General features: G+C 42.3%; 1 protein-coding gene across 20 annotated transcripts in view; it reads right to left on the reverse strand.

The window, feature by feature from the left end:
* Positions 1 to 1,122: 1,122 nt before the first annotated feature.
* SOX6 (SRY-box transcription factor 6) overlaps positions 1,123 to 25,366 on the reverse strand; it is a 650,826-nt gene continuing 626,582 nt past the window's right edge. For 16 of the 20 annotated variants that reach the window (XM_066251030.1, XM_066251027.1, XM_066251026.1 and 13 more), the window contains 3 exons: positions 22,532 to 22,765; positions 19,745 to 19,961; positions 1,123 to 7,803 (listed from right to left, as the gene is read on the reverse strand). In XM_066251030.1, the coding sequence (XP_066107127.1) occupies positions 7,500 to 7,803; positions 19,745 to 19,961; positions 22,532 to 22,765 (755 nt within the window). In that variant the 3' untranslated portion in view covers positions 1,123 to 7,499. The remainder of the gene's footprint in view (positions 7,804 to 19,744; positions 19,962 to 22,531; positions 22,766 to 25,366) is intronic. The other 4 variants (XM_066251037.1, XM_066251031.1, XM_066251038.1 and 1 more) reach the window with 1 other exon arrangement.

Genomic DNA, 25,366 nt, shown 5'->3' on the forward strand with positions numbered 1-25,366 from the left:
GTATGATCAGAGGAGGCCGGCTCCACCCCTGCAGTCCATGAGCAGACCCCTGCTTCGTGTTTCACACATGCCAGCCCATGGGGCCCCCCCCCATAACCCTGAGAGGGAGGGATTGTGACCGCATTTACAGAGGAGAAAACTCAGAGGAGTTACCCGGGGAAGGTCACACAGCTGGCAAGTGGCAGAGCCAGGTTGTGGTGACTCCAAAGCCATGCCCTACACTTACCTGGGCTTTTAAAAGCCTACAGGACACAGGGAGGACCACAGAATGCGAGGTCCCAGGACTTTTGATAGCTTGTAACAACCTTGCAATCTGACTGTGCGAAAGCTCCACAAATCCTTGGCTGTTCTCTAGTGAGGCATTCATGGGAGACACCAAGAGAGATGTTGCTGGTCCCCGCCCCCACCTCGAACCCTTTGCTTCACCTTCCAGGTGTTGGCCACGAGCCTCTGGGATCCACAGCACCAGCTGGGTTGGGCCAGCAACTCTCGGTTATGGGCCAGCTCCCTTCAGCCCGCTGCCCCACCTCCGCCCCTCAGACTCTTAAAAACTGATATCATTCCACTCCTGGTCCAACTCCTGGCTGGACAATGAGATGGGGGCTCTCCTCCCCTGAGGCAGACTGAACTGCGCAATCGGCCTGCCACTCCCAGCCACAGCGGAGGCAGAGCTCCCAGAAGTGTGGCATTTTCCGTCTTGGCTGCTAGGCTTGTCGATGTTGGTGTCAGACGAGAGGCTGGCCCTGGAGATTCATTCATACCCTGGGATGCTCGGGGCTTTGATAAACTGTTTTTGCTCTCCTGAAGAAGTCAGGCAAATAGGAAGTGACATTCTTTCTCATCTTCTCTTGACAAAAATCCACCTTGGCTCCCGTTCCTACCATCTAAATCCACAAGCATTTCCTGCTGCAGCAGCGTATGCTCCACAATGAAAAAAGCAGGCGAGTCTCTCCAGGCCGAGGGGTTTGGAGGCTTCCCGGGCGAGGCCCACCCCCCAGTCAGGCAGCAGCGAGCGGGGAGCAGGAGAGCTCCGGCCCTAGCGGCAAGCGGGGCCAAGCCGAAGGCTACCAGGCTCCAGGGTGGGAACCGTCTGCAGCGCACAGACAAGGCCATACACAGAGGTCATAAAACAAAATTTATCTTTAATTTGTAAGTGTCAACAGCAGTACAAAAGATGGAGTGATGACGACTAGATTAAGGGTAGAGAGGACAGTCTTGAGGTAAATGAGCATAAATAGGCAGTTCTTATAGACACTCCCCTGAGGGGCCTCAGCCCCATCATGGCATAGACATTATCACCCAAAGATGGCATGTTTAACATATCAGGAAAGCACCTTGTGCAAAAAGGAAAAAAAAAAAAAGTAGCTAAGGTGCCAACATAACCCAGGATAGAGAGACAGTGTGTCTTTCGATCCCGTCTTTTCCCGTAACGATGAGGCAGGGGGCGGGGGAGACTTTGAAAAGGACCGCTGAAAGATCACTCGATATTGAGTTTGTCTCACGTCAATACTGCACAACAGAATCCAAGTTGGTGTATGCAACAAAGCTAAGAACAATGATGCATTCCTTTAAACCGGAAGAAATTCTTTCCCCGTTCCTTTAATCCTTAGCAAACTTTTCCCCCCATTATCGAGAGGAGAGTGTGAGAAAGATGTGATGGCAACCCTTAAGGTCATTTAAAAACTTTACACTGGACTGTACAAGATTTTTTTTTTTTGATAAACTATTTACATTTTCAGACTTTCAAACATATTCAAAGCAGCAATAGACACTAGTTTTTATGGTTTTTGTTTTTTTCTAATTGCCCAAATAGTTACCAGCCATGGGCCAAGTAGGTACCTGCGTTAGACATAGAATTTCTACAAAGAAAATCCGCAGTTAAGATTTGCTCAGGGGTGTATTAAATGCCCTTGGCGTCGCCAGGGCCACACCCACGGTGTTGCTAGGGGAACCAAAGCACAGCACCTTGACAACAGAGTTGCCGTTGTCCCAACAGCCCTACACAAACTTTACACTTTGAAACAGCAGCCAGCATCAGTCCAGCATGTCAGTGAATTGTGCTGATTAAATTAACATAGAATACAATCTCACAATATACATCACAAACAACTTACAATGTCGGGAAATAAAAGAGTTACAGTAAGATAAGTTATGTAGTAACAGCTTATAAGCTTGTCTAAAGTAATAAAAATTTTACATGGCAAATACAATGATGCATGAACATAAATGCTAAGCATTCTAACCTGCTACAAGCTGGAGAAGGGTACAATAAAGACTGCACTTTCAAAAAAAAAAAAAAGCAAAAACACATATGACAAAGGAAGACAAACGGAGAATGCACACGAGCAGAGCTGCACTGTGCAGCATACAAGACAGTTAAATATTTGCACATTCCCCATACTCCAAGAGCACCAGCACTGAGGCCTCACTCTATGCTTGCGGTTCTTCAGGAATAAGAAACTACTGAGCAAGATATGTCACTGAGTTGCCTTCAAGCTTTCGTATTGCCAGGGACACCATCTGCACTGTTACCTGTCTGCCCCTCCCCGCCCACCTCTAGCCCTGCCCCAGAGGGACCAGCATTTCAAATACTTGTTCATGAGCTTTGGGAAAGCAATCTGTCCCCAAAGGAAGAGAAGAGATGGGGGTGAAAAGGAAATGTGTTTGCATATCAATATTTTCAATGATATCAGCGGAGGGTTACGCTCAACAGTGCAGGGCATCAGACACAGAACATAATCGGCAGGAATAACAGATAGAAGTTGTTTATTAAGGAAGAAAACATGTCAGGGGGCAGATGGCTTAAGGAAACGATGCAAGTGCTTTTGTAAAAGGACAAATGAGGTCATACAATATTATTATCCTTTGAGAAGGGAGCTTAAGTGCCAACTCAGTCCTTAGACAAACATGTACAAAATCCGGCAAGGCTACAGCAACCATTTTGTCATTTTCTCATTGAAAAGGAAGACCCAGTAATAATTCCAATACATTCCTCTAGCTGCATTGTTTGCAGTTGTTGGCACTTTGTACAGGACTTCTCGTACGATTTAAAACTTCGAAGTGATTCTTTTATCCTTACCCTAATGAGTAGGTAGAGGTCATCTCTTTGCAAAATTAGTAAATTGAGATAAGCGGTCTCAACTGTGGTGTTCGAGTGGCCAGGCTGCCTCCCTACTGAGGGTAGACGGGCTTCCTCGAAACAATCCCTGCTTTGAGCTAGGGCCTGTGCTCCTGGCTGGGGAGGGTGTGCTCCGAAGACTCAGCCTGGCTTCGCAAGGAAAAGAAAGAAGCCTTTAATTCCAGCCCCAGAGTGATCACACCCTTTTCAAACACCCAGGCTCCAATGGGGCTAATGTTCAGGGGAGGCCAGAATTTGACAAGCTCAATAGCACAGTGAGCCCACACCTGAATTTAGAACTTGGCCTGGGAGTCTGTGTCAGGACCCTGGCAAATCAAATCAGGCCTGAGGACAAGGCTGGGGAGTATCAAATACCAAATGAAGCAAACTGATGTGCTTCTAAAGGACTGGGCTGGTTACATGTGAAAACAACAACGCTCTCGTACCTTCTGGGGAAGATACTGCATTGCACCTGCCGGTGAAATCGAGACATGGCCGGCCTCGCTGCTCCTGTCCACAGAGTGACTTTTTCTTCCTCTCTTCCTTTCTTTTCTTTCTTTCTTTCCTTCTTTCTTTCTTTTCTTTCCATCCTTCCTATTCATTATGGTCTATTTTTAGGATAGGATTGTCTGCCAGCTACCCTATTCTAAGTGACATGGAAAATCCTGATCCTGTAAGTTCTTTACCAAAATGGAGATCATTTTTATCTTTGATTAGAAGATACTATGGAGCAAAAAGCACTGGAAAAAAAAAAGTTTATTAATATTTTTTTATCTCATTGGCATGGTGGGGCTTTTTGTTAATGGCCAATATCAGAGGCAAATTATTTGCTTTTATAATAACATTCCTGCTTCTCGCTATTAAAATGGTCAGAGAAACACCTTACACAATTTATGTGGACTCACAAAGCAAATTGACTCTCTCCCAGCTGTACCGGAAATTTGGTATGTTCAATTCATCAAGTTTCTCTAAGGAAAAGTCAAAGTCAGAGTCTATGGACAGTGGGTTCTGACTGCTGGAGCCCGAGCCTCCGCTCCAGCGCCGGCGGAACACTGCTGTTTCATGGCGGCTGGTGACTCACTATCCCCACACAGTACAGTGACTCGTCAACTTCTAGTCTGGACCAACAGATATGGATAAAGAACAAAGAGGAAATACATAACTTATATCTCACTAAGTATTCATGAACCAAAAATAAATTCTATTTCTATGTTATATTTACACAATTAGAAAAATCTAAAATGAGATGGTAAAGTCGTAAGAACTTTGTTTAAGCCCCACTGCAAAGAAAATGAAGTGATCCCTATGATTGTCATTCTTAATTTCCAAAGATTATTTAGAGCCAAACTTGGCTAATAAATAGAATAAACTGCTTCTGCGCAGAATTTAGATTCAAATACAGCATCACTGTTTGACCCAATGAAAGGGACGTTTACAATCTGATCATTCCTGAATAGCCTTTCGTTTTTGAGAACATGGCTAGAAGTAACTGAGCCCCAGTACTGAGGCAGAGCTGGAGCTAAAACAAAGTGTTCATACACACATGTATTTTGCATAAATAAATGAAATAACAAGACATAAAAATGACTCAAATCCGGCAACTGTGAGGCAAGCCCACACGAGTCGAAACAGATGACTTTTGTTCATGTAGTTTTTGTACAACAGTTTCACATTAGTCAGAAGTGATAAAAAATACCATTTATATCCAGTGCTTATAACACTTACGAAACAACATCTGTGAGTGTGTGTGTTTTTTGTTGGGTTTTTTTTTTGTTTTGTTTTGTTTCTACTATAAGCGAAATCAAGTTTCAGTCCTAAAGAACAGTCCTTTGTTCTCCGCCAGCCCAGAATATTATTTTGGCATGGTCATAAAACAAACAAAATTAACCTACTATTCTAAATGTTTGCCTTTGTGCAAAATTAATTACATACAATACAATGCTAGCCATACAGCACTCTACCTACGCAACAAGACAAGAGAAGGCGTGGGAGAGGACGAAAGCCAAAGTCCAAGAGGGTGAGAGAAAACACGAGGAGGAACTGAGGAGGAGAGGTATATATTCAAAAGAAATCAGTAAGACAATAATAAATACTCATTTTTTTTAGAAAAAAAATGACCTCCTCCTCATTTGAAATAAATGTACAAAAACAAAGTTTCAATCCCCAACCAATATTAAGAACAAAACATTCCTATTAGTACCTTAATCAGCTTATAGAGAGCACTCCCGGCTAACGACACAGCCAGTCATATCTTGGCTAGACCTATTATTGCTATTAGGTATGGCCTTGAGCACTCTTTAAATAAATATATGAAGGTACACTATTTTCTTCCAAGTGACAAAATGGCTCAAGAAATCTGATGGGGCCGTTCCTATGTCTTGGTGATCAGATTCTGGGTTGTCCTATGAGGTGAACTGTCCCATTCGCAGACATTCTCCAACTGAACCACTCTGGGTGAGGAACCCCCCCCCAGGCAATCAGTCCCAGCGTCAGGAAGGTCATAATGGCATGGCCGAGCTCCCTGTAATGAGGAGATGGAAAATAAAACCTCACTGCCTCCCAGCCCATCAGCATGTCTCCAGAAATTCCCTGTGTGACAAGTGCAGTTAATCTTGTTCACACGGAGGCCGGCCCTCCCAGAGGCCACAGGCGGAGAGCGTGAGCCAGAGGAGCTGGTCTGCTGCCCCAGCAGTAATCGGTCCCCCACAGTCAACAGTAGGAACATCCCCTATAGGGAATGTGTTTCCCCTCCTTCCCCTTCCCCATGGTTCTCTTTCATTCTCTGGATGCATCATGACTATCTGCCTCTATCTTTTCTTTGAGGCATCATGTAGCTTCTTACATCCTGGGGATTTTGCAAAGAACCCCCTAGATGTGCCAGATGGGACGAGGCAGCTCAACGTAAAGGTGCCAGCCTGTGACAGCGTTGGGGGAGCGTCCTATGCAGCCCACAGCCTTGGGCTTTAGTTTGGCTGCGAGACTCTCCTGCCTGGAAGTCCCCCCCCCCCCCCGCCGTAGAGCCTTGCTGCTGAATGGCATTCGGGGGGCAATGCCACTGAGGCAGATCCTACCACTTGCTGCTGAGCTGACTTAAGGGGAAATTCTGGCCAAAGGTTTGTGGTCACAGCAAACCTCCAGGGCAGAGCTGTTAAAGTGTAAGACTGTGCACCTGTATCCAAATACACAGCCCTGCAGCCAGATACACACTCATGGGTAAAAACAACAACATAGGTATGTAATAGTACCTTGTTTCGGAAATGCTTCCAGATGCTCTGGGGACATAAAATCACTATGCATATCTTTTGTATCTAGCAGGAGAAGGAGGTGAAAGGGCTGAAAATTTCTTCAGGGAAGGACGGTGAAAAACAAGAATTATTAAATTAATGCCACCAACAATTTGTTTTTAAATAAATAGTAAGTGGACCCTTGACATTCTGGAATGAATAAATTATTTAAGAGAAAATGTGTTAAGACTGAATGTCAGGGTTAAAGGCAAAGGGGTAATGGATGTAGTGAGAGGTGGTCTCAGGCAGAGAAGACCACCGTGTCGGTATCTGGTGTGCTGATCGCTCTGGTGTGCAAACGTCACACCCTGATGGCACGTCAAGAGGCAAACACGATTGGGTACATGCACTGTGGCAACCTTGCTCATTCCTTACAATATCTGGTCTCCAGATTCCTGAGTACTTCACCATTTTCTGGAAAAAAAATGCATGGTTTGCTATTTTATTTTAAGATGCCAAAGATTGTCTAAGACTTTGCAGTGTCTCCGTTAAGACTTTCAAAATATTAAGATTCAAAAGTGATGAAAAAGTTTGGCACATTCAAAGTTTAACTCTACACATGGAAACATGGAGTTCCGAGGCCGTGAATATGCTCTCCGCGCAGCTGCACACGCCGTGGACTTGCTCTGCTTCACGACAGGAAACCCTCAGCTGTTTTCTAAACTAATTCAGAATAAAAACACATTCACAACCTGTAGGCCGGCACAGCATACCTGAGTGAGAATGTTTAACCCCATCTAAAACAGTAACTTAAACCTTTATCAACATCCAAAAGAAAAAAAAAAGTAAGACAAAAATATAAGACTTGTAAGACAGCTATGGGTTGAGATAAGTTTTCAAGTCCTGGTGTCTCATATTTAATATGTCTTCACCTAAATTTAAAAAACAACAACAACAATAACAATAACGACAAAAAAAAAAAACTCAAGTTCATGAAAAATCAGGGAAAACTTAATCTGTCTCACACTTTACAAAACAATTAAGACCATTCTGCTGATGTAATTGTGGAGCCACAAATGCATGCGGGCTCTTTAAGAACTTTTTGTTGGGGAAGGGGTGAAATGTCAGAGTATTTTAATTCAGCAAACAAACACTCCTCAGTTGGCACTGACAGCTTCTGGGGCTTCATTTTCGCTGCTATAGTCTGATTTGGGATCATCTTCATAGTCGTCATACATTTCCATTTCATCCTCTCCATTAATCATTTCATTTCCAGCTAGGCTTCCGCCATCTGTCTTCATTCCATAAGTGCTCTGGATGACCGGCAGGCTGGGCTCTGGGCTGGCGGAGGTGCTAGAGCAGTCAGATGTCATCTGAGGTGATGGTGTGGTAGTTGCCATAGTAATAGCACCAGGATACACAACACCTGTTCCTGTGGTGATTGGAATCTGAGGCTGTTGCCTGTATAGATTCAAAAAATAAAATAAAACAGGAGGAAATAGCTATCTGTCTATCTATCTATCTATCTATCTATCTATCTATCTATCTATCTATTCTATGAGCCATTGAGATTCATACCCTACACATTCCAAAAGGGAGTCCTGTGTGACATTCTAAGCAAATGACAAAATGTGACAAAGCTTTTCTCTAGAGGAGTCCTCTGCAAATCTCCTTGATGCTATGGTCAGTGGTTAAGCAATACAATGAAGCAATTTACTGATGGTTTTGCAACATAAAACCAGGGTTCTTATAACATTGCAGATTTGGCAAAGCTTGGATAACACTTGGCATTGGGAACAAATGTAGTTAATTCCATCAAGTTACACATGAGATCATTTTTTAAGGTTCCCGCAGAACATTAAAAAAAGAAAAACCAGACTGGTAACATGAGACATATTATAATGACACTGTTAAGCAGGGTTGTGTCTTCACTTTGGTCTGAGAACTGTACAGAAGGAAGATCAAGATGAGATCCCAAACAGTCAGAGTTAAGAGAGCATGCATTTAGTGTCCGTGCAAATGTCTGTTTACTTCCGCGGCAGAGCTCGCAGGGACGCTCCTTCAAGGAGCTTCTATGTTTCTAGTTAAGGAAGGGTCATCTTGGATGTCATTCCTGCGGCCCTGGGCTGGAGCTGGCATTGGAGGAGTCAGAAGGGAGCACAGTGAGAGCTCTGCAGCTTAACAGAATGACACGTGCTGATTGCCTCATCCTAGACCCTAGCAGGTGCCCGGGCCTGGTCATTCCCGGCCATTCCAACACACTGTTATTCTAGTTCAAATAAGCTTGCCAGACCCTTTATGAAGACGGGTCTCTCCCTCTGCAGGAAGACATGGCTGTCTTTCTCACTCACTCAATTTCCCTCTGGTCACTGTAACTGATCGAAAGAATTGAAGACCTACTACCTAGGTCAGAGATAAGACTAAAATAATATTTTCATGGATGCAAGAGTCACCCAAGTTTTCTCATTTTTTATAGACAGTAATTATCATTTAAATTTATTTTTAAATGCCATCGTAGCCATCCTTTCTGAGCCTCTGTGTCCATGTGTTTCCACAAGATGGGATTGGGGCAGTCCAGGAAGGTCCCTTCACCTTCGAATACTGACGGCCTTAGGTCAGCCCAGCATTTCAGTGATCCTTATTGACCCTCTACGTCATGAAGCTTCCTATCCACCCCAGTCTCAAAGGAAAATACCCTGAATCGATGAAGAATTCGCTTGGTTACCAGCTATTCTTCAACATGTCCAGAAGGAGCATAATTTTCTCCAAAAGCCTTGCCTGCCCTTCACTGTGGTGGGAGGAGAAGGATGGAAATGGCTTGGAATCACTCTGCGATATCTGATCATGTTTTCCTTAACAAACTCTTTCAGTCTCTAGAAGGCATAATCAAGATCCTTTACCTTTGACTTAACATAGATATAAAATATTTTCATATATATTACCTCATTCAATTAACATGGCGACCCCATGAGGTATTATTATGACCACTTTTCAGATGAAGAAATAAGGCCTTGTGGCCCTGTATTCAATGACCAGCAGTCAGAACGTGAAGCTGGGTCGCCTGGTCTGAAATCCATCACTCTTTTCTTGGTAGATACTCAATATACACATATACCAGGCTCCTACAGCTCAGAGTAAAATTCCCGATTCCTGCCACTCCTGTTGCAACCTCATTGACACCAAGCACCTGTTATTGATCCATTTTCTGGGATGCTCTTGGCGATTTTTTGACTACCTGAAGGGAGACGATGATAGGAGAATCTACATCTATATGTAGGAACATCTTACACTGGCTTCCCTCTCACAGAACAAAATTCTTTAAAAGTATACTTCTGGCCCTGGCCGGTTGGCTCAGTGGTAGAGCGTTGGCCTGGCGTGCTGAAGTCCCGGGTTCGATTCCCGGCCAGGGCACACAGGAGAGGCGCCCATCTGCTTCTTCACCCCTCCCCCTCTCCTTCCTCTCTGTCTCTCTCTTCCCCTCCCACAGCCAAGGCTCCATTGGAGCAAAAGATGGCCCGGGCACTGGGGATGGCTCCTTGGTCTCTGCCCCAGGCGCTAGAGTGGCTCTGGTCTCAACAGAGCGATGCCGGAGGGGCAGAGCATCGCCCCCTGGTGGGTGTGCCGGGTGGACCCAGGTCGGGTGCATGCGGGAGTCTGTCTGACAGCCTCCCCGTTTCCAGCTTCAGAAAAATAGCAAAAAAAAAAAAAAAAAAAAAGTATACTTCTGCTTCCTGAGTTTCGGGCAAATGAACATAAATTAAATTTCATGCTAACTTGCCCAAGGCAGCGCGTGCCTCATTAAACATTTTACTGAACTTGGATAATTGCAATAAAAATATTTTTGCCTTAATCATATCATGAGAGTAGCGGAGACTCTGTGCTGCAGTCACCGCCCACTTCACAGGTTCCCCACTCCGGCGAGCGGGTCGAGCACACGAGCCCTACACACCACGCAGAGCGACCGAGTTCCACAGGACATCCTCACAAAGGACAGCTTCTCTCCACAGAGAATAGATGTCGTTTTGCAGTATTTTTAACCCAAAATATCTACATGTTAGTGCCATTAAATAAAATCTGAATTGAACTCTTATGACGTGCTGAGGACAATGCTGAGTTGCTGTTACATTATCACCTTTAATCTTCACAATAACCGTGAGAGATAAATGTTCTTTTCCCTCTTTTACAGACGAAGCAACCAGTTAAGTTTCAAGGAGTTTCAGTTGTGTGGCTAAGGCCACAGCGTACCGCCACCAGGAGTGGAGGGCTTCCTGTGCCACAGATTAGCTCCTGGGCGTCAAGTGTAGGGCAGGGACAGCAAGCTCACACCACCAGAAGAACACTGAGCAGTTTGATCAAAATCAAACTCTTTTAAACTGGGTGTTTTATATCATATTTAACAGAATTTGGACATTATATAGGTAGTTGAACACTAAAAACAAACCAAAGGATAAATAAAACACCTGCACATCTTATTTTCTGGAGTGAGACACCTATAATATTCAAAAGTCTGGGTAGTTAAATGACGCCAGACTATGTCACCCACTGACCTATCACTTCCTGCCTGGCCATTCCCCCTCATTCTTAGAGATGTTAGCCCTGGGCTCACCGTTCCTCTCTCTCCAACATTACTCCTGCCTAATTCTTGATGACTCACTGTCCACATAGATGATCGTTCTGACACCTTGCTACCTCAGTTTCTTGACCTTCTCTCCACTGTGATGGTCTGGCCCCCTCCCTACATCAGTTGGTCACTCTCTTGACATACAGCAGACCTTGTCATTTCCAACTGAAGCCTCTCCTAAATTTTTATATTAAACATCCCACTCTCTGACCACCTCATCTTTCTAGTGTTCTTCCTCTAATCCCCAGTTCAACAATTCTCCCACCCCACGAGGATCTACAATTCCTTCATCCTTTAATCAACATTCACTGTCCCTCCGTCTCCCTTCCCCTGCGTCCTCACTCACCTCTCTACCCAGTATAAACTCTGTAGTTAATCACTCTCTCTCTCAGCCTACTCTGAGACTACTCCCACACAGCGGAACTTGGCTGGAGAAAGCACACTTCAGTGCTTACTAGTCTCTCAGTTTATGAGCATGAACTTGAAACTGACCTCTGGTGCTATTCAGCCATCATATTGCACTCTTTCCATGTCCACTCCTACCTCTCCTCTGCCAGATAGTTATTTCATACCTTCTCAACTTCTCCTCCCTCATCCTCACCCTCAGTTGATGATGACTTAGCTCTCCATTTCATAGAGAAATTAGAAGTAATCAGAAGAGACTTCTCTCAAGCTCCCACCATCACACTTAGTCGCTACCTCTGTCTGTGCTCCTCATTCTCTGCCTGCCCTCCTGTATTTTGAGTCAATTCACCTAAGACTGACCCTTCTGCTTGTGTACTCAATCTATGTGCTCTTGCTTACTAAGGACCTCTTTCCAGCAACTGTCTCTCCCATCTGCATTATCAATTTCCCTTCTTTTCTGGATCACGCCTATTAGCACATAAACATGCCATAATCTCTCCTGCTTTAAAAGAAAAAAAAAAGACACTTTCTCTTCACTCACATCCCCTTCCAGTTCACACTCAATTTCTCTAATCTCCTTTAAAGCAAAACTCTTTGAAAGGCTGTATATATTCACTCTCTCCATTTCTTCTACTCAATTCTTTCTTAAATCCAGTTTAATCTCTCCCAACACTGCACTGAGACAGAGCTGGAGAAGGTCACACCAACAACGATCACATTGCTAAATTCAAAAGTCCATTCTTGGTCCTCACCTTATTTGACCCACACCATGAGCAGCATTTGATACAGTCGATCACTTTTCTCCTTGCTGAAATACTTTATCCACTTGTCTTCAAGACACCACACTCTCCTAGTCTTCTTCCTACCACATCAGCTGCTCCTTCTAAGGCGTCTGATGCATCCTCCTCCTCTCCTTCAAACTCTGAAGTACCCAAAGTCTTGGGCCTTGAACGTTTTCTCTTCTTCATCTCAATTCACTTCTTTGGTAACTTTGTCCAATTCTGTAGCTTTAAGTATTATCAGTGTGCTGACAACTCTCAAATTTATATCTACAGAAAGCATTCCATTCCTAAATTCCAGACTTATATATATATGTATATATAACTTGTCATTTCATTTGGATCATCTCAACCTTATAGGTGCAAAAGTGAATTCCTGATTATTCTTCATATACCTGTTCCTCTTATGGCCCTTCTGACCCTTGTTAATAATCACTTCAGCTTCCCGGTTGCTCAGGTCAATGCTTGGCAATTATATTTCTCTCAAATCCTATATCCAACTTATCAGCAAATTCTATTGGCTCACTCTCAGTAATAGGTCTAGAATTTCTCTACTTCTTGCCACCTCCACCCCTACAAACCTGGTCCAAGCCACCATCAACTCTAGTCTGGTTTATTGCAATCATTTCAGGCCATGGTTCCTTTAGTTAATACCAAACACAGTAGATAGAGTGATTTTTTCAAACCTGAGTCAGACCATAGTACTCCTCTGCTTTTAACCCTTCAATGCCTTTTCATCTCACTCAGAGTCAAATTAAATATCTTCACAACAGCTAAAAACTCCTTTCACAACTTGGCTCCCTATTATATCTCTGACATCTACTACTCTTCTCAACCACTCAGTCTGCCCTTGTCACATTAGCCTCATTATTTCCTGAATAAGCCAATTACAATCTTTCCTCAAGACCTTCGCAGTTGCCATCCTCTCTGCCCAGTTCTTTGCTCAGACAGGCGCACAGCTTGTTTCCTCACTTCCTTGGGTCGTTGTCCACACTTTACCTTCTCAGTGAGGTTTTACATAGCCTCTCTGTCTAAAAGTGCACTCTGTCCTCTGAAACTCCCTACCCTTCTCCTATTTTACCTTGTTCTAAGGTACTCATTACTATTTGATATTTATTTATGCACTTGTTGATTGATTTTCTGACTTCTCCCACTAGAATGAAAATCTCATGAAGATGGACTTTTCACTGATAGAGCCCCAGAGGTTAGATAATGCCTAGAACATAGAAGGTGCTCAATAGAAATCTGCTAAATATCTGGAATGAATGAATGAATAAACTAGTGAATGAGAAGGGAAACAAGTGAAGAACTTGCTAATTTCTTTTAGGAAACGTAATGAGACTAGATATATGGGAGAGAAGGTGGTGAAGAAGAGTTGTGAGTACAACCACCTTTAGATGCTTGAATGATTATATTTATAGATAAAGAAGAGATCTATTCTAGAAGAAACCAAAGAGAAAGATTAGAACCAACTTAAAAAGTAGGAAAAAGGCAGATTAAGGCTCAGTTAAGCAAAAAGAACTTTCTAGCATTAGGAGATATTCTGCAAAGAAACTAGCGTCCTTGGGAAGTGGTGAGCTCTCTAGCCCAAAAGAGCTGAAACACACAACTTAGGACTCCAACATTGGTGGGCTGATTGAACCATATGACTTCTAAGACCCCTTCTTAAGTTGCCATTGATTCTGATTCTATGATATAAAATCATAAACTGTCACCATGGTCATTATCAGCATAAAAAGAGACTAAAAAAATTACATGTAGCTAATTATAGTTGAAGACGCCTAGCTTTCAAGGGTTTCCAAAATATTGCTGCACCCTTTCTCTCTTACTTTTCTTTACTGCCAGAGAAATTCCTAGCTTCCTTCTTTGTTATTAAGCATTTCCACATTCCCCCTCCCACATGTTCATGTTCACCTTCACACTAAAATAGAAATTTTTTTTTAATTTAAGTGAGAGGAGGGGAGATAGACAGATTCCTGCATGCTCCCCAACCGGGATCCACCTGGAAACCCCCATCTGGGGATGATGCTCTGCCCATCTGGGGCCCAAGCTCGCAACCAAGCTATTTTTAACTCCTGAGTCAGAGGCTCCACGGGCCATCCTCAGCACCCAGAGCCAACATGCTCAAATCAATCGAGCCCTGGCTGCAAGAGGAGAAGAATGAGAGACAGAGAAAGAGAGAGAAAAGGAAAGGGGGAGGGGAGGAGAAGCAAATGGTCACTTCTCCTGTGTGTCCTGACCAAAAATTGAATCTGGGACTTTCACACACCAGGTCGACACTCTACCACTGAGCCAACTGGCCAGGGCCTAAAATAGAAATCTTTATCTTTACTTTCTACCAGGCTGACCCTACTCAAACCTCAAGTCCCCTTCCTCAAGGGTGATCTATGGTTGGCCTTAATGTGTAGTAATCTCTCTTTCTCTCAGCTTTACTTCCTTTTTCTATGAAGTCAAATTTGTACTTCATTATACATAATGTACAGCCCATACAGTGCATTCTGTATGTGTATAACAAACTATTATTTTCTAATCTACTCATGTATGTGTCTGGCCTCTCTGACTAGAGCATTCTCTAAAAGCTCACTGTGTACAGAATTAATGCCTCATGTACTATATCAATTTAGTACAGCACTGGGCATAGAGCTGGATTCAAACAGGCCCTTCCCAATTGACTGACTAATCAATTAGCAAAATGGAAAATCCAGCCAGAATGCTTAAGCTTTGTCTATTGAAAATTACTTTCCTAAAAAGCATTTTTCCTTCCTTTACAGATCAATTGCAGAGTCAAAATTCAAACACTGCACATTTCACAAACAGGAATAGCTGGTAAGCATCAGGCTTTACAAATAATAAATGTGCACATCAAAACTCAAGTTGCAGATGTTTGTAAAAGTATATACATGCAGCTTATATGAGCAGAGATGGCTAAAACCCCTCCCATCCCAGCCTAAGTACAGAGTACAAGCTGACTCTGGTAGAGTCCAAGTTGACCCAGTTAGAGTCCACCATAGTGGCATGGTTTCCAAATTACAATAATATTTCTAGAGTATAGTCTAGCTTTGCCAATTGCAAAGGAACTATATATTTATTTTGGCAAAGCTCTCTTGTTTGCTGATCCTTCAGACCTTTACAGCATCCATAAATGAAGGTAATGAAGGCTGCTTCATTAGGAGGTAAGCCCATAAGTTACACATCTCTGCAGTTGATACTGCAGCAAGGCACGGAATAGGAGCAATCCTTTTACCTCACTTATTAGAGATTCTAATCCAGCTCTCTTTACAGAAGGCCAGTACTGGAAATGAGTATGGCTAGTCTACACTGATCAACTGTATTTATAAGTATCTTACAGGTTGATTAGACTTCTTTAGAATTAAGATCAAAAGGCAAATGTTCAAATCACTTATAGCATAAGGAAGTAGACTATAATTCTTTACCACATAAAATATATATGTGCCAAACATAGCATTATTTTTCTAGAACAATAATGTTTACTCTGATTTGGGGCTTGCTATTTGCCAGAGACTGTTCTAAGCACTTTAAGTACATTAAGTTAACAGTCTTTAGAAGGGTCCAAAATTGTAGGTAAAATTGTCATCTTCATTCTATATATGAGGCAACTGAGAGACAAGAGAGTTTAAGTAAGTTTCCCAAGGGCAAGTGGAGAGTTCACAGGTATAAAGAACACCATGCATCAGTTCCTGGAGCCAGGAAGAAGCAGATCTAGTATTTGAGCTGAAATAGTCTGGCTCCAGAACTCATGTTCTTAACCACTACACTATGCAACCTCTAAACAATTTGTAGGCTCTAATTGAGAGGTATGTGTAATGGTGAAAAGGACATATGTTTCACATTCATATAAGCCTGGTTTAAATCTCAACTCTGCAATTTACTAGCTGTGTGGCCTTGGACAAATTATTTAACATCTCTGAACATTGTGTTTTTCAATCCATTGCGAAGATTTTGTAAATCTGTTGTATTTGCCATAGTTTGTATAATTCACTGAGCATTGTATGTAGCATACGGTCATAGCCAATAACTTACCATTATTATTAATAAAAAATAGCTCCAAATTTAATATCTTATAATATCTGCATAATCCTCTATTAGTTCACTGGAAATTATTGCATGAGTTTCATATAGATGGAAGTGTATTTGGCCATAGTTCTTTGGAAAAAGACAACTTTGTAACAATATATACCCTAATGAATATCATTTCAATATTAACAGTATTCTTATTGGAATTAGTACAAAATTAACCTGTCAATTAAGGAGGTTAAATCCAAGGTAAGAGATAACTTTACTCCATTTCATATTATTGATAAATTCATTTCATAATAGCTAAGAAAAAAACATCTAACTCACTGAACTCTTAGTCGTATTGTCAGTAAAAATACATGACAATGTTGAGCAAAATTATATTGGCCTGAAAGTTATGCATGTCTTCAAAATCAGCTATAAATATTGATCTTATCCCCCATTCACTCTGAAGTCAATAGCAATGTTTGAATTTTTTTTTCCCCTCTTGTAACAACTTCACATCTAAGGAAGGTCAATTTCCAAAGATGAACCCCAGGGAGTTAGTAATCCATAAAATACAACTACTTGAAAGAAAATACAATTCTTTAAGAGGAAATAATACCTGGCTTTATGTAGCAAGTATTACCAAGATGGGCAAAAGAAAATACTCAGCATTGATGATTAAAGAATAAGACATCCATTGGTCATTGCCTGCACATCTATATAACCCTTTTCCCCAGACTAAAATGATCCTTCTGTGATGAACTTCCCCCAGTACCAAAATCAGGATCCTTACTCTCTAAATTTCAAAGCTCTTTTTATGCCGCTGTGCACTCCAACCAAAGATCTTAGCTTCTCTAGCTTCTAGGAGCTCTTCCTCAAATAGCACAGCCATGCTCATGACTGTGCCAAAACAGAGCTACAAGATTTATTTTGAGGCAATGTGGTCAGAACAATTCCTCAGTCATCTGGCACAACGGAGGCAAAGACCTGGCTTTAAACCTTTGTTCTTTCTCAGCTTTCAGCTGCCATCAGACCTCTAGAAACCTCCACTTCTTTATCCTGTTTAGAGGATTAAGTGATTTGTATATCTAAAACGCCCATAAAATATACAGGCTACTGAGTTGTTTTAGTTTTTTTGTTTGTTTGTTTGTTTGTTTTTTTACAAGCAATTGTTATGTGTTGAGGTATTTTGATCCAGAGTTGTTTCAATGTGCCCTTTGGTACAGGGAACTAAATTAAGTAGAATTATTGCATCTCCGATTTTCAAGTAAGTAAGTACCAGGAAACTAAAACTAAAACAGTACCTTTGATAGGCTCGCAGACGATGGTGAAAGAGACCCAGTATGTATCACTAGATACACAGGGCACATGGTTGAGAGGAGGGTGGGAATCACAAAGGTTCTCAAATTTAAACTTTTGATTCTCTGTTCAAAAGAGATTATATATAGTCTGAGAGATACACTGATGGGAGCAAAAGAAGGCATGGACCACGCAGTCTTAAATTTGCATTTTGTGGTCCTGGCCGGTTGGCTCAGTGGTAGTGCATCGGCCTGGTGTGTGGAAGTCCTGGGTTCGATTCCCGGTCAGGACACAGAGGAGAAGTGCCCATCTGCTTCTCCACCCTTCCCCCTCTCCTTCCTCTCTGTCTCTCTCTTCCCCTCCTGCAGTCAAGGCTACACTGGATCAAAGTTGGCCCAGACTCTGAGGACAGCTCCATGGCCTCCGCCTCAGGCGCTAGAATGGCTCTGGCTACAACAGAGCAACGCCTCAGATGGGCAGAGCATCGCCCCCTGGTGGGCATGCCGGGTGGATCCTGGTTGGGTGCATGTGGGAGTCTGTCTGACTGCCTCCCCACTTCTAACTTCGGAAAAATACAAAAAAAAAAATTTTGTTCATATGACTACACTTCCCAAACTACACTATAAATTGGTATTTTTCATAAATCCTCTAATTAGCATATGAATAGATCAATTACACCGAGTTGTACTTTTGGTGTTACAAGCATTATTTTTTAAAATGCAAACTTTTATAATACAGGTGAATCAGCTAATCCTATATTGGCATGTCTTCACCTGTTAATAGATTGGGATCCTCAAACAACAGAGTGACTTAAGCCTCTCTTTACCTCTAAAAGTTCCTGCCACATCATTGGAAAGAAATTCAGTGATTATCTAGTGATTATCATAGTGAACATATAGTTTCACTATGATAGTAAATCTGTATTTAATAGTAATGACGACAGGAATTCACCTTTATTGATATTATTCTAAGTAAGCACTTTGTAAAGTACTTTTAAAAGCATTGCCTCATTGAATCATCTCATCCTTCATCTGACATCGATACTATTATTTGTTTCATCTCACAGGTGGGAAACAGAAGCTTAGAGAAGTTTCATCATTGCCCAATGAAGTGGCACGGTTAGTGTTTGAACCTCACAGACTCCAAAGCCCATGCTCCTCCCAGGACACTCAGTGTATTATATAGATTCATGCCCCAGACTTCTTGCATTTTGTTTTTATTCTGACTACTTACTATTCCAAATTATCTTTATGCTTTTAAACACATGATTCTGGACCCAACTTTTAGTTCCATGAGGTTATTTTTTGAGTGTCCTTAAAACGAATGAGCTCTTTCCTTCTCCTAGAAGGCGTCTCTTTTTGTACTTCCCCTGCCCGGCACGGCTCCTCAGTTCTCCATCCAGTTAGCAGCGAATGCAGCTTCCTTTCTGCTAACTATGCTTTGCTGTCTCGAGCTCTTCCCCAAGTGTCTTCCCAGTCCGCTCCCAGCTGCCTCAGGCCGGCACCTCCAGAACGCCTCCCCCCCCCCCAGGTCCGGGAGTGCTGGAACCTACAGGCATCTGTATCCCCACTTATCCTGACTACTGTGGTTACAAGGGGCCTCTTTTGAATGCAGACAGCCAGTCAGCCAAGTCGAAATTTATACCAGAAATCTATTACCTAATTTTTAAACAAAATGACATGAAATCAGACTTGAAGATATCAAAAACATGTCTAGTTTTTGATTTAAGCAAGAAAATCCACATTGTTACTGTTTCCACCACAGAACAATTTACTGCAACAGGAGTTCTGGATCCTATGCCAAAAATGAGGTCCTCTAACCAATGTCAAGGCCAATTATCTTGTGGTAGAGCCCACAACAAAAGCAGACTATTGTGATTAGAGTCAGAAGCACCACCCAGAGAAGCTGGAAAGCTTCTGGGGATTTCTTAAGGTTAGTTTTTTGTTTTTTGGGTTTTTTTCTCCCTGTGTGTCTGCTTAAATAAACTACCAGGGACTTTGTGTGTGGGCACTGAACATCTTAGATGCTTTGGGGAGACAACAAAAGGGGTGATCAGTTGGGAGGGATCTGCCACAGGTCTGGATGTGAACAGGACCCGCGCTGCAAAGCTGTGTGTGCCGGTGACCCTGCAAAGATCACCCTAGCCGAGCACCTTCAGTCTGTCACAACCTCCTCCCTTCCCTAATCTTTTTCCCACACAAGCCGCCAGTAGCCACCCTGCGGTTTTCCACTGGGAAGGGAGAGCCCAGGTGGCCACAGTAAATTCCGGAGCACTTACCCCACGGTAAAGAACTGCCTCATCTCCTGTCTCCGAGACCTCATCAGTTGTTTATACTCCCCGATCCGGAGCTTTTTGCCATCAACAATGCAGGTGCGTTTCGGTCGAGGTTTGTATTTATAGTTCGGGTACTTCTCTAAGTGGATTTTGCTTAGCCGGGCCTGCTCTTCATAATAAGGTTGCTTCTCTTGGTTGGACATGGATTTCCAGCGAGACCCTGGATATAAAAATAGCCTTAAGTACCCAAGGGGTGAAGGCAAACACTCCTGGCAAATACAGCTAGGTACACCTTCCCACTGCTCCACTCCCCTGTGTTCTGAGGGACTCCTATGACCCATACGCCCCTGAGCCTCGCAACTCCTCTTTCAGCCTACAGAGCAAAGAATAATTTTGTATCTGATACATTTATGACATGATTTCTCTCAATAATTTAAGGCTGGTGTTACAATAGGTGTACTGTTTTAAAACATGTCTTTTCTGCTCATAGATCACCTCTAACACCAAAGTCTTATCCCCATGCATCTGCCTGTCTCTCGAGAAGGTTAAAAACCTGGTCTTCCTCGGCATACTTTCAATATGACAGGATTCTCAGGAAAAGCTTTCTTGGTTCCAGAAATTCCAACATCTCACTGCAAGCATCTTGAGCCAAGCTATGCTTTAATAAGATGTCAGCAGATGTGATAACCTTCCATATATAAAAACCTACTGTGCACACTGTCTTCCCTGGCCCAGGGTAAGTAAAAAGCCTAAACTTTCCTTAAGAAGTTACAGCTTCAGAACCGGAAGGTACAGTTGGAATTATATATAACATGTTCAAGTACTATAAACGTTCATTCAAAGCTGTACCAATGAAAGTACAAAATTTTTTAATATGGTTTATACAGGAAGAAGGAAAAGTATTCACTCCTCTAATATTGTTTATAGAGAATTATCTAAACACTTGACGAAGAAGGGATGTGTTTTTTTACATGTATCAAATTGCATTTTTGTGTCTCGCTGGTGAATAAAGCAGTAACAGCTGTGCTGACTGGATGTTAGCTATTCTTCGGCGGAGATTTTTCATACATAAACAAATGGAAAAGTTGTACAAATAGTCCCTGTAGCCAGCAATATCCTGGTCTGCTCTAATAGCACATCCATCCCTGTTCTTTCCTGATTGTGTGAAAGTCAGAGAGAAAGTTGATGCAGATAGGCTTCTCCGTGTCCCACCAGCTTCCAAGCAGCTTCCAGCCCCAGTTAATAGAGGATTCTTGGTACTCTTGGGCTAAAAAGTTTATATTTCAATGAATACACTTACTATGTTCTTAAGACTTTTTTTTTTTTCACAGAATGCACACCAATAATATAGATTCCCCACAGCTGCCAAAATGGAAACAGAGACATTCTGTGCCCATCTGGGAGCTTAGTCTCACTGCTACACAAATGGCAAAAAAAATAATATTTTTTTTTCAAAGTTAGATATCAAACTTCAAGAACAGAGAAACACTGGTTTTCTTCTGAATGTCTGTTAATTAGAAAAAAAATTTAATATTCGCATTGGGAGCATTTTGGTTTGTAAGGTATTTAAATTAAAAGGAATAATACCCCTCTGCATATCTCTGAAACTCTAAAAATAAACGTAATTGCAATGACATTTACTATCCATCGTGAAATTCAGAAGTCAAAACAAAAAAAAAAGGGAAAATTTGTATTTTAACATTTCACCCCTATTTGATCTTAGGTATGTTTTAAATTTTCTTAGAGGTCACTGCCTCAAAATGTCTCTGAATCAAGTTAAATTATTTATACAGTAACAAAACATGTGTATTTGTGTATGTCCAGATCACTGATATTTACTCAGGTTAAATATTTATTGCTTTTGAACAAAACATTTAAAAAATGAAAACCACCGTTTAAGCCTCTCATGTTTTTCGGCTTCTTCAACGGCTCGCCTTGAGATCCTGTCACGTCGTGACAGCTTCAAGAGCACAGCGCCGTCTGTGTTTTCTCTTTTTAAAGAGGAAACATGTTGACTGTAATGCTGCACGTTGAATAAAATATGTTCAATATGTTGAGCACAATCGTTCCAAACTGTATAATCCGCACGAGGCAAGCTTTACACTAATAGAACCGGGCTTGAATTTAATCCCGAGAAACGGGAGGATCACTCCGGCGACTCACCACAAAACGGGCCGCTCTGCCCTGTGGTCTTGTGTGTTCCACTCACGGCTATGAAATTTGAGCTAGTCACATCTTATTACAGTAAATGGAGTTTTATTTTACAAGTTTTCACATTATCATTAGAGGCACTGCTCTACACTCCATGGACTTCACACTATTTGGGGGCTCTTGGTAAGTTCTTTCAGAGGAAGATGCAAAATCCGAGAACACTAAAGCAGGAAACTGTAGGCTCTGTGGGTGTGTTTACCAGGTTTCACAGCAACTTCTGCATTTAAGAAGACGGAGTAAGAAAAGAAGACAAAGCTTGTCTCCAGGATTGCTGTGTAGCAATGACCTCTCAGAGTTGCCAAATTCACAGTATTAACACATACTATAAATAGTTTTGTCTCTAAAAGAAGTTTTTAGTCAGTCCTGCCCTGGCACCTTGTGGATGCAATGACTCCCAAACCTAAATGCCACACTCTGGGGGAGGGGACGCAGAGGGGAGGACAGGCTCCGGGGGGCAGCTTGCTGGCTTATCTCTAACTTCGGCAAACCACAGTATCCCTTAAGTACCAAACTGTGCCCCAGATTTCCACTCATGGGATGCTCACAGGGTAGAAGACCAGCCTCAGTGGCAGCACTCACCTAAAATTTTGCTAATGTTGGAGTTATGCATGTCAGGGAAGGCCTGTAGGATTTTCCTCCTCTCGTCCTTTGCCCAAACCATGAATGCATTCATTGGTCGCTTGATGTGTGGCTCGCTGCTGGCCCGGCCGCGGGCGTCCCTGTAGACTCGTGCTTCAGCCACAGTGGCACCTCCTGTTGGCCAACAATAATACTGCTGTAGTTTAGCTGCAGAGCCATTCATTGCTTTACTTCCTGTAATGTCAGGGCAGGAAGAACAAGATGGGTGCAAAGTATTATTATCTGGATTGTGTAACACAGCCTGCTGCCTGGCTCAGCTGTTTTCCTGAGGCTCTTCTCTTCTTTTTACGTGACCTCTTGGAAGCAGAGGACAGTTTCAAATGACAATTCTACAGGCCCTTCTGACGCAGGCCTCAAAGACACACTGGGCAGAATTAATGTTGCATGCTTTTATACACCTAGTACATTTCTGAAAGCAATCCACTGCAGATAAAGATAGGGCAATGACTAGTGTTATTTTACACTAAAGTTCCCTGCTGTGATTCCTCTCCTTAAAGGCAGACCCTTACCTGTCATTTTAGCCTCATTTGCCAAACACAGCAGCCACTTCAAACGATCTCTTTCCCTCCGATAGGATTCCCTCTCACAGTATTGCACTTGGCCAGCACCCTTCTCAGCGCAGGGGAGGAGGCCCCTCCTCCTACCTCTTCACTCTAAGTCCCACTCACCTTCAAGGCCCATTCAAATCTTTCATAAATTAATTAAGTAACTCAATAAAACTATTAATTGAGCAATTACTATGAGTTGGGCTTTATGTCAGGTGCTAAGGATACAAGGCGAATAAAACCACTTTTAAGTAGCTCACAGTTCAAAGGGGAGATGGATCCCAAAAGACAATTATCACAGCTATTGTATTAAGTGCTTGTAATATTGAGGTAAATGGGGCCCCAAGAGGGCAGCAGAAGGACAGCCAGCTAAGGCGTCCTAGGAGAGGTTCTGCCAAGCTGAGTCCTGGAGGATGAACAGAAGTGAGCATGTGACTAGGGGAGGGTGGTGAAGACACGTGGGGACGGCCACAGGAACAGCGTTTGCAGTGACGCTTCCCAGGCTGCAGTCATTTCTTTCTTCTGTGCTACAGGCTCCAAGAAATGACCTCCCTCTCATTTTGCTACTCCATCCCCAGGAATATGAGACCCCTAAAGTTCTTGTTTATGTTGTACTCATTCATGTATCCCCAGGATTTCCCACATAATAGATGCTCAATAAATGTTTATTACGTAAAAGATTATTTCGTTTTTCAACTCATATATATGCAAAAGTAGTAGACTAAAAGGCATGCATTTCAAGGGTCCTGATATACTTTTCTGCCATTGAAGGGTAGTTCTTTAACACACACACACACACACACACACACACACACACACACACACAAAACTACGTCCAAATTCCTGATATGATTTTCTAGTTTCTGAAAAGGTGCCTCTGGTGGCACACTAGATTGAAAGCTCCGTGAGGATACGGCAGGAACTGGCTCCCGTTCACGGCTGTGTCCCTCAGTTCCAGTAAAGCACTTGGCACGCAGAGTTTCAATTAGTAAAATATGTCAAATTAATGAATGATTGAATAAATCAATTAAATGAGTGAACATAGCTCTCGCTTGTTTCCATGCACCAGCATGACATACATGTATGCTTTACAATGTGGCAACTACTAAATATCTCCCTGTAGATTGAGAACTTCTCTAGTTAAATGTAATGTTGGACTGATGGCAAGCCAGGGCTCCTACTGCATTAACCGAAAGCCTGCTCCCAAAAGCTTAGAAACAAAGTATACATTAAAACCCAACATTTCTACTTTTTGGAAAAAGTAAATCCTTTCAGCTCAGTGGAGTGATTATATAGGAACAACATGACCCAATCAATCTCTGGCTCTTCTGCGCTATTTCCAGATACCCTGATTATGTAGCAATTTGTTTGTGTCAGAGCTAGAAATAAATTAAAACATTAAAGTGCACTATTATTTGGCAAATATGGCCATCATTTGTTGCAAACAAAAAACAAGATAAAAGGGCCGAATTGGATGATATTGTTCATTCTTTTCTAAACAGGAAGGAGGGCAGAGGGGCAACTTTCTTAAGGCCATGAGAAGATAACATTCCACAAACAGGCCTTCTTTTAGGACTGCTAGACAGAATGATTCCTGACATGAAAAAACTCAGATCCCAAGATGCATAACTAATATGCTACCTTTTTGCCACCATACCCACAGTACATTAATTTCATTTAAAATGCACTGACCATACAGGATAAATTGATTTCACTTTATATGGGTTTGACAGCCATGTTTATTGTGCAGTGAAATGTAGTGTAGCTTCCAGCTGACAATATCCATCAACACAGGGCAATATGCTGACTGCTGGGCCAGATGAAGGCATACATTACTCTGGAGTGAAACACTCATTCAGATACGACAGTGTCTTCTCCTGAGGATCACCGTGGTAATTTATGATGCCCTCAGTGCCATTACTTTACAACTGACATGGATTCAGCAATTTATATACTTGCATACATACACATAAAAAAAGACAGGCTTATGGAGAATGTCATATGCAAAAACATTCCAATAGTATTCTAAGTTAACTACTATGCCACAGGTGATTAACATTTGAGATCTGCTCTTATGGTCATAGCTCTCTCTTAACCTCTAGCAAAATTAAATGGTCAGTTTCCACTTATTTATTCATTGAAAAGATGTATTTTCATTGTAAATAGGATGTGTTTGATCTCCTACATCAGGGGTCCCCAAACTTTTTACACAGGGGGCCAGTTTACTGTC

Source organism: Saccopteryx bilineata, chromosome 1 (genome assembly GCF_036850765.1).
Source record: "Saccopteryx bilineata isolate mSacBil1 chromosome 1, mSacBil1_pri_phased_curated, whole genome shotgun sequence".
NCBI lineage: Eukaryota > Metazoa > Chordata > Mammalia > Chiroptera > Emballonuridae > Saccopteryx > Saccopteryx bilineata.